A 15,321-nucleotide genomic window follows, 5' to 3' on the forward strand; every position below is an offset into this window, starting at 1 on the left:
CAGTGTCAAAAGCTGAGATCATTATCTCTCTCTCCCAAAGCCTGCTCTCCTTCCTCTATTTCTTATGCCCAAGAAATGTGTTACCATCCTCCTGATAACCCAAATCAGAAAGCTGAGCATCACCTAACCCCTCCTTCTAAACCACTCCTCATTGCCGTTCATTCATCCAAATGCTGTCCAGTCCACCTTCTTAACATCTTTCCTAAAGGCTTCCATTGTCTTTTCACTTCTTTAACAGAGAATCTCCCATCTCTCAACTCAACTGTTAAAATAACTTTCCAAGTTTTTCCTCCATTTTCAATCTCTTTCCCCTCCAACCTATTTCTTGGACTATGTCATTCCCAGCTTAAAACTTTGAAGATCAGTTTTATGTTTTGTAAAAACTACCATGATAACAGTTCAAGAAAGTCCAAATTTTTCACCATGGCATACAAAGTCTTTTATGATCACCTAATAAACATTAATTGAGTGCCTTGTCTACTCAAGGGTTTCCCTGGTGACTCAACTGGTAAAGAGCCTACCTGCTAATGCAGGAGAGCCAAGAGATGTGGGTTTGATCCCTGAGTCAGGGGATCCCCTGGAGAAGGAAATGGAAATCCACTCCAGTATTTTTGCCTGGGAAATCTCATGGACAGAGGAGCCTGGAAGGCTACAGTCCATGGGGCACAAAAAGTCGGACACAACCAAGCACTCACACACACACATGGCTTATTTGGGGGCTTCCCTGGTGGCTCAGACAGTAAAGAAGCTGCTGCAATGCAAGAGATGCAAGAGATGTGGGTTCAATCCCTGGGTCAGGAAGATCCCCTGGAGAAGGAAATGGAAACCCACTCCAGTATTCTTACCTGGGAAATCCCATGGGACAGAGGAGACTGGGGACTTACAGTCCACGGGTTGCAAAGAGTCAGACATGACTGAGCCACTAAGCAGGAGCCTACTCAAGGCACTGTATTGTATGCTGGGGATACAATGATGAACAAGAGGAACAGATTCTCTGCCCTCAAAGACCTTACCGTCCACAGTGTGATGAGTGCTACAAAGGGTGAGCACAAGCACCCCAGAACTGTGGGGATGTGAGTGTCATAACTCACATCAGAAGACGGGGATGGCCTTAGCCTCTCGTGTTCCACTTCTGGGAGTCATCAACAGGTGCATATCTAGATATGAAACCGACAACTTTGTATGCGTTATTTCATTTAAACTTCATAACAGCTCCTTAGGGTTGGTACCATTTCTGTTAGCCCCATTTTAGAGATATGGAAACTGAGACCGAGAAAGTTAAAGCAGTGGAATTGGAATTCCATCCCATGCTCATCTGAAACCCAGCCCTCTTAGACCTTTAAAAGCTGGTGCTTCTCTTTTGTTGTATTCACGAATCCTCTGGAACTGTACTCAGCTCTGTAAACATGCCAGCCTATTTCACTTACAGTCTTGGCTCATGATGCTGCTGTTGCCTGAAATGCCCACTTCCCTCAAAAGCCTTCCTGCTAAACATGCGATTACCTTCTATGATCCCGTAAAGGTGTTCTCTCTTCCATGTGGGCTCTTTCCCCAGAATCAGTCACTGCCCTCTCTGTGGATACACAGAATCTCACAAATCTTTTCAAAGTTCCTGAAGCACTTCACATGCTTATGTGGGTAGTCTTCCCCTGTCATGATCATTCACTCAGTCACGTCTGACTCTTTGCAACCCCATGGACTACAGCCTGCCAGGCTCCTCTGTCCATGGAGTTTTCCAAGCCAGAAGAAACTACAAGTCCCAGGGGATGATAATTGAGGACCTCTGTAATCTCAGAACCTTGTGCTGCGGCTGCCATTTCAACATGAAGGAAGAGAAGAACGGAAGGAGTAAAGAAAAAGATGAGGGAGAAAAGGAAAAGCAAGCACAGAGACAAACACTCCAGTATAAGATAATACCAAGACCATCTGTCCTTCTTTTTAAAATTTGCATTTACTGCAAGATCAATCCTTACCACCCCAACCATAGTTGACTGGAGGACTGTTCAGGAAAACCTGCAGAATGGTTCCCACTCTTTTGGGGTCCTCCTGTTCTCCCTCCTCTCCTTCCAGTCTAGCCTATCCTCTCGACAACTGACAATCCCTCCAACTGAAGGCCACAGACAGAAATGAGGCAAGAGGAAAATAAAACCTCAAAGGAGGAAAACTAAAGTGAATGCCTGGCAGCACGTATGTGGCAGAAAGCCGCTTCAGGGAACAAAGAACAACAGAGAGCATTGAGAGGTAACCACCTTTCACGCTGAAGCCACAGAAAGCCTGGAAGCCTCTCGGTTTTAGGCTTCCCAGATAAGCCACCACAGTGCCGTAGCATGGAGCCTGAAGATTTCAAATACAAGTCTGGATTTTGGAAGATGCAAATGAAATCACCCGAGAGGGAACACTAGAATGGCTGCTCCATTCGTTTCCACCGTCCATCCTAATCAGACATTTAATCCAAGTGCGTGTGGGGGAGGGGCCGCTGTAGGAGCATGTTGGGGGCAGGGCAGATGATAATAGAAGAGGACAGATTAACTCTGCTCCAGAGAAATCAAAACCTGGGAAGCAGTTTCTATATGACTCCGGAGTGAAAAGGGGCATGTGTCCGAAGCAGTGGTCACTTGTGCCAGCCTCTGATTCCACACTACCCCTGCCAAATATCACTGGCCCACTTTTGTCTGCTGCTCACTTCTTGGGATTTTCCAAGCGAGACCTGCCCTAGATGTCCAGAAACCTGCTGGGGGCCTGAAATAGCCAAGCAGAGCTATTTGATTTTCTGTGTGAGAACTAGACTGATGTGAGAGCAGATAGGGTGAGAGTGGGGGAGTGTATGGGTGTGTATATTTTGGCAGAGCAATGTCAAGAAAGGAGGAAAAGAGGTTAACAACTTTACCACTTCCTAACCACTGCACCTCTACTTTTTCCAGTAAGGAGCTGGCTCACAGATCAGCAAAGGCCCCAGTGGGTCCCTGAGGGGTCCAAGCTAACCTGAGATACTGTGGCCCATTACAGCCCTAGTAACACTGGGGAGAAGTGTTACCCTTATTCTCACTTCACCCTACTTCCTTTTCTGCCTTTCCATCTTCTCTTCATTCCTTCCAACTTTTTGGTGGTATCTCCTCCTCCAGAGCCCATTTCTCCCACTGCCTGTTTCTTTTAATGGAGGATTCAAATCTTACGATCAAATTCCCACTCAGTTAGTAGCTCCTGCAGTTTACAGATCCCAGAGGTATACACATCTCCAATTTTAAAAGAGAATATTGCTGCAGATAATATTGGGGTGAAGGACACTTCTAATGATCTGAAGATTTAAATGACTCCTTTCTGTGGGTAGCTGCTGGTTGCTCAGACAGTAAAGCATCTGCCTGCAGTGGGGGAGACCCGGCTTCAATCCCTGGGTCAGGAAGATCCCGTGGAGAAGGAAATGGCAACCCACTCCAGTACTCTTGCCTAGAAATTCCCAGGGACGAAGAAATCTGGTAGGCTACAGTCCATGCGGTCACAAAGAGTTGGCCATGACTGAGTGACTTTACTTTCTGTTTTTCTTTCTGTAGTCAGGCCCTGGCTGCTTGGAGATGGGTCTGGGCCAAGCAGAAGAGTGAGAAGTTTTGAGATAGAACAAGGGACCCCCCTCAGGAAGTGTTCTCCTTCTTGAGTCTCATTCCCAGGCTCCTATTGTCTCGAACAAGGCACTGGTGGGTCCTAAACCAAGAAGTGGGCTCACTCATCTGCATTTATATTCAGGAATTAGATGAAGTTCCCAGAAATGAAAACTGGTGAGTAATAGGTTAGGGGTGGGGAGAAAGGCTGTTTACTTCCTCTCTTCAAGTCAGCTAGGTCTCTTGAGGGTTCCCATCTGTGGTGACTTGCCCACTCAAACACACAGCATGTGGCAGCTGCTACGACCAGCAGCTTTGCTGCTTCTAGGTAAGTCAGAGTCACTTGGCCTGGGGGCAGAGCACAAGATGCTCTGGGCACAGCAGGCATCTCTTTTCAGGCAAGGAGTGAGACCCTTAACCAAGGACAGAACCCCTTACCATGTCTATAGACCTTGGTTTAGCTCCTAGGACACAGCTTCAGGGGGTAGAGATATGGGAAATGGGCATAATCAGGAGGTGAAAGGGGAGGACACGAGGCCTCCGTCACTTCACTCCTCTAGGTCTCAGCTTCTCTGGCTATAAACTGACAAGTATGGACCAGGTGGTCCCTAAGGTCTGTCTCCCATCCTCACTTTCCGATGCTCCTCTCTCAGTCTTTTCATTTCTATCCTTTCCAGAGGACTTGGGTGGAGATAGTTTCTATGGCTTGATTCAGAGATATTCAGCCTGTGCCCTTAATTTGGGGGTTTGAACAGGGACCAAGGAGGAAGGGTATTGAAAACAGGGATTTGGGCAGACACCAGATTAGGAGGTATAGACACTGGAAACCAGAAGGCAGGCAATGGGAGCATTCCCCACTGTATTTATCTTTTTTTAAGATATCTTTACTTGTTTGTTTATTTAACAGCTGTACTGGGCCTTCACTGTGGCGCTCAGGCTCTTCATTGCTTTGTGTGTGTGTGTGTGTGTCTCTAGCTTCTTGTTGCCGTGGTCTCCCTTGTTGTAGAGCACAGGCTCTAGGGTGTGCAGGCTTCAGTAGTTGTGGCTCATGGGCTCTAGAACATGAGCTCTGGTTGCTCTGCAGTATGTGGGATCTTACTTCTGGCACCAGGGATTGAACCCATGTCCCCTTTACCGGCAGGTGGATTCTTAGTCACTGGACCACCAGGAAAGTCCCCACTATCCTTATGTTGGTTCTTGGGAACACTGGCCTCCAAAGGCAGAGGTGGAAAGGGGAGATTAAATACCATGCTCCAGTCACCCTGTTCTCTGCTGCTGATCAATATTTGTTTCATTCTTTTTTTCTTACAGTTTCAGCTGACACACGAGCTGGTGAGTTTGCTTCATGGCTTTGGATTGATCAAGTGAGGCATGTAAATGTGTAATAGCTGCAGGGTACTGTTAGGAAATGTTCTTTGAACCAGAAACTGCTGACATGGAGTTGGTGGTGGTGGTGGTTTAGTCACTAAATTGTGTCTGACTTGCAATCCCAGGGACTGTAGCCTTTCAGGCTCCTCTGTCCATGGGATTCTGCAGGCGAAATATTGGAGTGGATTGCCATTTCCTTCTCCAGAGGATCTTCCTGATCCAGGGATTGAACCCAAGTCTCTTGCATTGCAGGCAGATTCTTGGCAGGGGCAATTCCCCCAGTACAGTGGGGCTTGGCTCTACCAAGGAGGAGGTCAAGTCTCTCCAACTCAAGATGCTCAGACTGAGTCCAATACTAAGGCTGAATTGCCAACTCTCAGTTTGCAATGGGTTTTGAGCCTCCCTGGGAATGCCAGTATAGAGCCTGCTCACTTCTCTGCCCTTATCTACATTCTCTTAACTCTTCAGCAGATCTCTCAAAGGCTGTGGTGCTCCTAGACCCTCAGTGGGACCGAGTGCTCAGGAATGATAGTGTGACTCTGACGTGCCAGGGAGCCTACCCTGTTGAAGACAATTCCACAAAGTGGTGGCACAATGGGACTCTCACCTCAAAACAGACTTCCAGCTACTTCATCGCAGATGCCCAGGTTGAGGACAGCGGCAAGTACAAGTGTCAGACAGGCCTCTCTGCACCCAGCGACCCGGTGAAGCTAGAAGTCCATGTAGGTGAGTGGGAGAAGGGGAAAAGAGAACTGAACAATAAAGGATAAAAAAGAGGCCCTGAAAAAAATAATGTTCCCGGGGGTTAAAACTAAGATGAGATGATCTGTAGTCTATTGAATTACATCAGAATTGTAGTCCTAGCTACAGGTAGGCCTTAGATAAAATGTCAAAGCCTGGCATACACTAGGTACAGGGCTGCTGCACTGCACAATTCCAGGAATCTACATTCACATAGAATATGAATATATACAGCATGAATGGTGTCATCTGATGGTCAGGGCATGACATCAATGCTCTATAATCGTTATTGAATAAATTAATGAATCCACTTTAGGACCTCAATCTCCTCATCCTCAGGCACAATCTCCACATTCTCTAAGCTACCCCACAAGCCACCCCTAATCTAACATCATATCTATCTCCTCTTCCCATCAACATTACACTCAAATATACACTTCAGCCTAAATTTGGCAATGTGAAATCTCTCCTAATAGAGACAGATAAATGTTCAGCCTGCACATTCATCATGGAATGAAAGTCTTTGTGTCTTAACGAAATTCATGCTTTAGATGCAAGGAGAAGTATGTTGAGGCAGAGATCTCTCCTGGTGTCCCTGAAATCACATCACATAGCCTGGTACCTGCTGTGTCTTGTAAGCTTGACTCTATTTGCATGGCTACCCCTTCTCCATAATGTATGTGAGTGGAACAAGCTTGGAGGGAAAGGTGGGTTTAATGGAGGTGGACCTGCAACAAAATTCCATGGACTTGGGTCTCTGAAGCTGATTTTCGGGGCTCCTACACCTGACTGTGTTACTCAGTTGACTTAGCTCTCGATCTATAGAGCTACTGAGAGGAATGTCTATCATCTAGCTAGGTGAGAGATGGCCGTGCATGTGTGCCAAGTTGCTTCAGTCCTGTCTGACTCTGTGTCCCCATAGACTGTAGCCTGCCGGACTCCTCTGTCCATGGGATTCTCCAGGCAAGAACACTGGAGTGGATGGCCATGTCCTCCTCCAGGGGATCTGCCCCACCCAGGGATCTAAGCCACATCTCTAACATCTCCTGCTTTGGCAGGCAGGTTCTTTGCCACTAGTGCCACCTGGGAAGCCCAAGAGATGGCCACCTGTGACCAAATAAAATGGGAAATTACCAACAGGAAGCAAGAGAAACCTCAAGTCTGGGAGTTGTTAGTTTGTCTTAAACTTGGCTCTAGAAACTGACTTTAGAAATCTAATTAACGTAAGCAGTTTTAAACTCTGACCAAGAGCATTAACTTCACCAGGCAAACTCCTGCTCATTATTTTGGACTCACTTCACTTATCTCCTTCCCTGAGAAGACTTGCTGACTTTCTTTGGGCTGAATTTTTTTGGTGCATTCTCTTTGGTCATGCAGTCCTTTGTTCTTAGCCTGTGGTAGCACTAATCAACTGGTATTATAATTATTTCTGAGTATATGTGTTTCTATGTCTAGACCACAGGTTCTTTGATGTGCCTTAGTCATCTGGGTGTCCCCAATCTGTACAACATGACTTAGTAAGTTCTCAATAAGATATTTGTTTAACTAATGTATCAATGAACATTCACTGAGTCCATGACAGCCAGAATGGAATAAGAACGTTCTCCCCTCTAAGAAACCAAACTATATATGTGTGTGCACGCGTGTACGTATGTGTGTATGTACAACATACGTTATGTATATATGTGTGTATGTATCTATATATATATTGATTATATATGTAACCCCCTGTTAATATTTAAGTAAATGTTCTTTCTTTTTTTATGAGCATACATACGTTTTATATTCTTTTTAACTTAACATTCTCTGTTAATGTTTTCTCATGTCATTTTAAAATTTCTCTGCAGTCATTTTAAATTATTCAGGTCAACTTCCTGACCATGACTTCAAGTTCTCTGTGTGTGTGAAATCTGGTTACTTGGCAAGGCAGTTATGAAAAGAGTTGTTTTGATGATTAACTTTTTCCATCTTGAAGGCTGTGCTCTGTAATGAAATGGTCTTTCTAAAACACTGTGACCCCTGAAATTAGCAGTTACCATCAGCACTACCAAGCATGCTTTTCTCTCCTCTCCCCGGCTTTTACAATGAGTTTTCCTTCACAATTTATGTAGCCACTCCTGCGGATACTTAGTAACCTTCTTCCTGACTGGTTGCAACAGTCTTGCAAAATCCTAAAACTGTCTATTCCTTCTAAAGTCTATCTACCTTTCCTTATTTTCTAATATGACTTTTACTCTTTGATCTAGAACTTACAATGGCCCCTTATCACCTTCCATAGCAAATTCAAGTGTAGACTTTACGGGTGCAGCAGCTTGCTTCTCACCTGCCTCATCACTTAGTCCCTCTGCTCTAACTTTATGCTTTGATCATGTGTGTGTCTGTCCCTCTCTCCTATTAGACAAAAGATCTTGGATTGACTTTAGTTCTCATCTAGAGTTCAGCTGTCTTTTTCCCAAAGAAAGTTATATAAGGATGGTGCCCAGTCTGGAGTTCCATTAGCCCTCAGGACCTGAGTGGTGAGCATCCCCTTCGGAAGAGCTCTATGCTGGATGCTGAGGCCTCCTGGGCCTGTGTTCTCTTTGTGTTTTCCAGGCTGGCTATTGCTCCAGCCCACTCAACGGGTGGTAAATGCGGGAGAGCCCATTCAGCTGAAGTGTCACAGCTGGAAGAAAACTCCTGTAGTAAAGGTCCAGTATTTCCAGAATGGCAGAGGCAAGAAGTTTTTTCATTGGAATTCTGACTTCCGCATTCCAAAAGCAAAACTTGAAGACAGTGGTTCCTACTTCTGCAGGGGGATTATCGGGACAAAAAATGAGTCTTCGGAGTCTGTGCAGATCACTGTTGTTCAAGGTAAGACATGTGCAGCCCTAAAGGGTCCAGAGACCCCTGTGCTGGGAATCTTGCATTCATGCTGGGAAGATGAGTTGGGAGGAAATTGCTGACAATTCCACAGACTTCTTTTTAAGTGTCATTCACTCCAAAACATGACAGCAGGTGCAAAGGCCACATTTCCTCCCTCATAAATATGCCTGTCCTAACTTACCTCATTCAAACCATATCCACACTCTTGTATGTCTCTATCGCGGTGGCCCTTTTTAACCTGGTCCTGATCCCTTTTCTCTCCCAAGCCTCAACTCTTAGCCAATAGTCCAGCTGGCAGTAACCCCTAACTTTCTCACAGAAAGTCCCAGAACCTGTGTTCTGGCTCTGCTGATGATTAACCACATGACTGTGGCCAGTTAGTCTCTTAAACCTCAATTTCCACTTCTGTAACAAAGACAAGCTGACATTTGTTGGGCATCTTTCAGTATGCTGGACACTGTGCTGAATGCTTCATTACACGCACTTAATCTGATGATCATAGTAACCCTTCAAAACAACATTAAGAGATTGGTAATAGTAACTCTACAGATGAAGTTTTCTGTAATTCTGAAGTTTTCTGTAATATCAAAAGTGACAGAATGATCTCAGTTCATTTCCAAGACAAGCAGAACAATCCAAGTCTATGACCCAATCACTATTGCCGAAGAAACTGAAGTTGAACGATTCTATAAAGACCTACAAGATCTTCTAGAACTAACAATAAAAAAAAATGTCCTTTTCATCATAGGGAACTGGAATGCAAAAGTAGGAGGTCAAGAGATACCTGGAGGAACAGGCAAGTTTGTTCTTGGAGTACAAAATGAAGCAGGGCAAAGGCTAACAGTTTTGTCATGAGAATGCACTGGTCATAGCAAACACCCTCTTCCAACAAAACAAGAGATGACTCTACACATGGACATCACCAGATGGTCAATACCAAAATCAGATTGATTTTAGTCTTTGCAGCCAAAGATGGAGAAGCTCTATACAGTCAGCAAAAACAAGACAGTCTGTCTTCTTGTCAAGACCAGAAGCTGACTATGGCTCAGATCATGAACTTCTTATTGCAAAATTCAGACTTAAATTGAAGTAGGAAAACCACTGTACCATTCAGGTATGTCCTAAATCAAATGTCTTATGATTATACAGTGTAATTGACAAATAGATTCAAGGGATTAGATCTGATAGACAGAGTGCCTGAAGAACTATGGTTGGAGGTTTGTAACGTCATACAAGGGGAAATGATCAAAACCATACCAAAAAGAAGAAATGCAAAAAGACAAAATGGTTGTCTGAGAAGGCCTTACAAATAGCTGAGAAAAGAAGAGAAGTGAAAGGCAAAGGACAAAAGGAAAGATATATTCACCTGAATACAGAGTTCCAAAGAATAGCAAGGAGAGAGAAGAAAGGCTTCCTTAGCAATCAATGCAAAGAAATAGAGGAAAACAATAGAATGGGAAAGACTAGAGATCTCATCAAGAAAATTAGAGGTACCAAGGGAATATTTCATGCAAAGATGGGCACAATAAAGGACAGAAATGGAATGGACCTAACAGAAGCAGAAGATATTAAGAAGAGGTGGCAAGAATACATAGAAGAACTATACAAAAAAAGATCTTCATGACCCAGATAATCACAATGTTTGATCACTTACTAGAGCCAGATATCCTGGAGTGTGAAGTCAAGTGGGCCTTAGAAAGCATCACCATGAACAAAGCTAGTGAAGGTGATGGAATTGCAGCAGAGTTATTTCAAATCCTGGAAGATGATGCTGTGAAAGTGCTGCACTCAATATGCCAGCAAATTTGGAAAACTCGGCAGTGGCCACAGGATCAGAAAAGGTCAGTTTTCATTCCAAGCCCAAAGAAAGGCAATGCCAAAGAATGTTCAAACTGCAGCACAATTGCATTCATCTCACACACTAGCAAAGTAATGTTCAAAATTCTCCAAGATAGGCTTCAACAGTGCAGGAACCAAGAACTTCTAGATGTTCAAGTTGGATTTAGAAAAGGTTGAGGAACCAGAGATCAAATTTCCAACATCCATTGGATCATCAAAAAAGCAAGAGAATTCCAGAAAAACATCTATTTCTGCTTTATTCACTACGCCAAAGCCTTTGACAGTGTGGATCACAACAAACTATGGAAAATTCTTAAAGAGATGGGAATACAAGACCACCTGACCTGTCTCCTGAGAAATCTGTATACAGGTCAAGAAGCAACAGCTAGAACCAGACATGGAGCAACGGACTGGTTCCACATTTCAAAAGGAGTACATCAAGGCTGTATTGTCACCCTGCTTATTTAACTTATATGCAGAGTACATCATGTGAAATGCTGGACTGGATGAAGCACAAGCTGGAATCAAGGTTGCCAGGAGGAATAACAATAACCTCAGATATACAGATGACATCACCTTTATGGCAAAAATCGAGGAGGAACTAAAGAGCCTCTTGATGAAGGTGAAAGAGGAGAGTGAAAAAGCTGGCTTTAAACTCAACATTCAAAAAACTAAGATCATGGCATCTGGTCCCATCACTTCATGGCAAATAGATGGGGAAACAATGGAAACAGTGACAAACTTAATTTTCTTGGGCTGCAAAATCACTGCAGATGGTGACTGCAGCCATGAAATTAAAAGACGCTTGCTTCTTGGAAGAAAAGCTATGACCAACCTAGACAGCATATTAAAAAGCAGAGACATTACTTTACTGACAAAGGTCTGTCTAGTCAAAGGTATGGTTTTCCCAATAGTCGTACATAGATGTAAGATTTGGACCATAAAGAAAGCTGAGCACCTAAGCATTAATGCTTTTGAGCTGTGGTGTTGGAAAAGACTCTTGAGAGTCCCTTGGACAGCAAGGACAGTCAATCCTAATCAGTCCTGAATATTCACTAGAAGGACTGATGCTGAAGTTGAAACTCCAATACTTTGGCCACCTGATGTGAAGAACTGACTCATTGGAAAAGACCCTGATGCTGGGAAAGATTGAAGCAGAAAAAGAAGGGACAACAGAGGATGAGATGGTTGGATGGCATCACCGACTCAATGGACATGAGTTTGAGCAAGCTCTGGGAGTTGGTGATGGACAGGGAAGCCTGGCGTGCTATAGTCCTTGGGTCCCAAAGAATCAGACATGACTGAGCAGCTGAACTTAACTGATATTGAATTCCACTTTCCAAATCACTTAGAAAACATCTCCAGTTTCCATAGCACCATCCTCCAGGGTCAGAGATGCCCTGCCATGGTGCTCCTGTACTTCTAATTTCCCAAAACTTCCACCTGGAATCAGACTGGGATAAAAACCCTGATACTGGGAAAGATTGATGGCAGGAAGAGAAGGGGGCAACAGAGGATGAGATGGTTGGATGGCATCATTGACTAAACGGACATGAGTTTGAGCAAACCCTGAGAGATAGTGGAGGACAGTTAAGCCTGGCATGCTGCAGTCCATGAGGTCACCAAGATTTGGACATGACTGAGTGACTGAACAACAATTAATATGTAAGCAATTAATATGTAATAAGACAGCAAGATAGACACACATCTTCTGAGATTCTAACAAAACAATGCCATAGTTTGCATAAAAATAACTTCATCACAATTTAAATGGAAAGTAAATACTCTCAAATAGCTCGGAAAAGAGAGAGCAAATAATAAAGAAAATGGGGGCAAATTGCAAACAATTAGTAAATCTAAGTAAAGAATATATCTAAGAGGTATTTGTTCTTTACTGGCAACCATTTTTTAAGTTCAAAATTATATCAAAATTAAGATTTTAAAAATTGAGACTAAAAATCCACTCTAATCTTACTACCTTATAGCCAACAGCAAGGAATGACTTAATGGCTTAACTTAACAATCTTAATGGCTAAGAGGTTGAGAACCAAGAAATTCTACCTCTTTCCATCTTGGATTCTTAGTTACTGAGCCTTGATAAAGAAATATTTTCTAATGATAAGTAGGATAAATAGTAGATTTCAATGACTCACTTTGTGTGTGTGTGTTGGGTTTTTTTTTTTTTTTTTTAGATTTCCTTGACTGGGATGAATACAATGAGTATAGTTTTGAGACACAAGAGAAAGTTAGTGAATTAAGAAATAGTGTTCTCACAACTTAAACTTTGATATCTCTCATTGCTATTGTACAGTCGCTAAGTCATGTCCGACTCTTTGCCGCCCCATAGATAGCATGCCAGGCTTCCCTGTCCTTAACTATCTCCCAGAGTTTGCTCAAACTTACATCTATTGAGTTAGGCATCTCATCCTCTGTCGCCTCCTTCTCCTCCTGCCCTCAATCTTTCCCAGCCTCAGGGTCTTTTGCAATGATTCAGTTCTTCGCATCAGGTGGCCAAAGTATTAGAGCTTCAGCTTCAGCATCAGTCCTTCCAACGAATATTCAGGGTTGATGATCTCAAGCAAAACCCAGCTACAAATGCCTCCATCAAACATGAAAACACTATTGCTCAAGAAGCACTAGAATCCAAAGCTGGTAGGAGGAAGCTATGGCTCTCTTCCAGACTCCCCCACATTCCACAGAATCTGTTTCTTAGCAAGTGTCAGAAAGACTTTACATTGATGACCTCACTGTTTATTCCAATTTAACAAATGTCATTTTTTTCTCATCCCTCTGCTCAGATCTAGAAACTTTACAAACCGTCTCATCATTCTTTCCACCTTGGCACCAAATCACTTTCTGTCTGGTGATGGGACTCCTATTTGCAGTGGACACAGGGCTGTATTTTTCTGTTCAGAGAGACCTTCGAAACTCAAAGGAATGGAGGGATGGCAAAGTCACATGGAGCAAGGACCCTTAGGACAAATGAAGGTAATAAAAGCAGCATCCCCATCCCATGGGGGTGACAAAAGCAGCATCTATAAACCTCTTTCTAATTTCACAGCCTTATCATCTACCAACAGGCATCTCTGGGAGCAGCAGGAAAATTACACTTCAGACTCTAGGGATCTGAGGATCCTTCACCCAGTTCTGTTTCTTCTAGTATCCTATGGAAAGAAAGTGCCAACAGTGAAGGACCAGCAAATATCTACATTACCAGAAATAGAAGTCTCAGAACTACTTGGATGCTTTCTCTATTCCAACCATTCTATCCCAAGAGAATAACAATACAGACTCTCAAAGATTACCCCTGATGTATGAAGATTGTGCTTAAATAAATGGATATGTAAATACGAGAATTCGTGGTGGAGAGGCAGCTGGATGGTGGTCTACATCTGTTGCTGCAGACTGGCTGCCTTCAAAGCACCCTAAAACTCCTTCTAGATAGACTTTGGGTACATTTGGGGGTCTAGAGAAGAGAGCACAACCAATGAAGAGGGTGGCTAGGAAAGAGCAGGTAGTCCAGGATAGACTAGACAAGACCACCACCTGGGCTGTCTTCCTAGAACATGAACCATGGTGGAGGTAAAAGAAAATCACAGAAGTGAGATAGGATTGAGTTTTCCAGGGGAGCCCCTGTCAAAATACACAATGTGAGTCTGTGAGTATACAATGATAAACCCTCTCAATGTCATAAGTAGAAAATGATCCAGGAAGGGGGTTAGGGGTTGGAGGATTTGCAAAAGAAAGCACAGAATAAACTCATTGGAAGGAACATTGCTGTCCCAAATTAAGCCCAGTGAACAAAGATATATCAGTGTCTAAACTGAAAAAGCATTACAAGAAAAAGTCAACCACAGCTGCACAGGAAGGAGTCGGCAGGAGATAAGGATGCTTTTATACTGAGAATTAGAGAGAAGGGGCATATAAAACCAGAATTTTCACTTCAGTATCTAATTCAGCTTTATTCACATCACCCTTAAACAAATGTTGGATAATCACTGTTAAATGTACTAAACTCTACTGAATTAAATCATGAACTTTGAAATCCTTCAGCATGTCAATAATAATGGAGTAGAGGTGAAGTCAATCATTGCTTATGGAAGAAAGCTTTAGCTATCTCTCTTTGTGTTTTAGAAGCTTTAAACTGAACATTTCTTGATTCCGGTAAGGCATTTTACAAGATTCTGAATGTTATTGTTAGATAGAAGGTGGAAAAACCATGATAATAAAACATGAATGATGGAATCCTTTTGTCCTCCCATTGTCTCAAATTTTATCAGAGATTAGTAAATGAGAAATCCCTCTCCTCTCAGCAACCACCTCACCACAATTCATATGAATTAGTCAACTTGCTAATTCATCAAATCTTGCTGGAACAACTAGACAAAGGGGAACTTTTCCAGGTGGTCTGGGATAGGAGGATGAATGGGAATTAGAGGTAGTTTTAGAGCATGGGGCAGGTAAGAAAAGGTAGAGCTAGGAAGGAAGTAGGTCAACTATGAGCTTTATGCCAAGCCAACAACTCAGGTTTGGTATAAGAATATTAGAAGTATAGGGATATCAGATTTGGACATGAGACAAGGGCATTTGGAAACGTTAAACATTCAACTCACATTTACTTAGTACTTAAGTGCCAATTTAAAAAAAAAAAAACACTTTTTTTTTAAAAATTTTTGGCTGAGGCTGGCCCTAATTGCAGGCATGGGGATTTAAGTTGCCCTGGGGGTTGTGGGATCTTAGTTCCCAAGGCAGGGATCAAACCCATGTTCCCTGAATTGGAAGGCAAATTCTTAACCACTGGACCACCAAGGAAGTCAGTCCCCAAGCTCGCGTTTAGCTGTGGAAGATATGAACAACCCAGGGTCATTCCCTGGAGCAATTTCCATTCCAGTGAGAAAAATAAAAAGCATAAATAGAG

General features: G+C 43.2%; 1 protein-coding gene across 3 annotated transcripts; it reads left to right on the forward strand.

Moving 5' to 3' along the window:
- The first annotated feature begins 3,848 nt into the window (after positions 1-3,848).
- LOC136160884 (low affinity immunoglobulin gamma Fc region receptor III-A-like) lies at positions 3,849-14,640 on the forward strand. 3 transcript variants are annotated; one of them, XM_065925111.1, is made up of 6 exons: positions 3,849-3,921; positions 4,905-4,925; positions 5,430-5,687; positions 8,295-8,552; positions 13,202-13,391; positions 13,465-14,640. In XM_065925111.1, exons 1-5 carry the CDS (start codon positions 3,882-3,884, stop codon positions 13,378-13,380), a joined length of 756 nt encoding a protein of 251 aa, XP_065781183.1. In that variant the 5' UTR covers positions 3,849-3,881; the 3' UTR covers positions 13,381-13,391; positions 13,465-14,640. The 3 variants fall into 3 exon arrangements, with proteins under 3 accessions (XP_065781183.1, XP_065781174.1, XP_065781192.1); XM_065925102.1 differs by having other exon boundaries at positions 13,484-14,640; XM_065925120.1 differs by having other exon boundaries at positions 3,867-3,921; positions 5,433-5,687; positions 13,484-14,640.
- Positions 14,641-15,321: the final 681 nt, after the last annotated feature.

This window comes from Muntiacus reevesi, chromosome 1 (assembly GCF_963930625.1).
Source record: "Muntiacus reevesi chromosome 1, mMunRee1.1, whole genome shotgun sequence".
Lineage (NCBI taxonomy): Eukaryota > Metazoa > Chordata > Mammalia > Artiodactyla > Cervidae > Muntiacus > Muntiacus reevesi.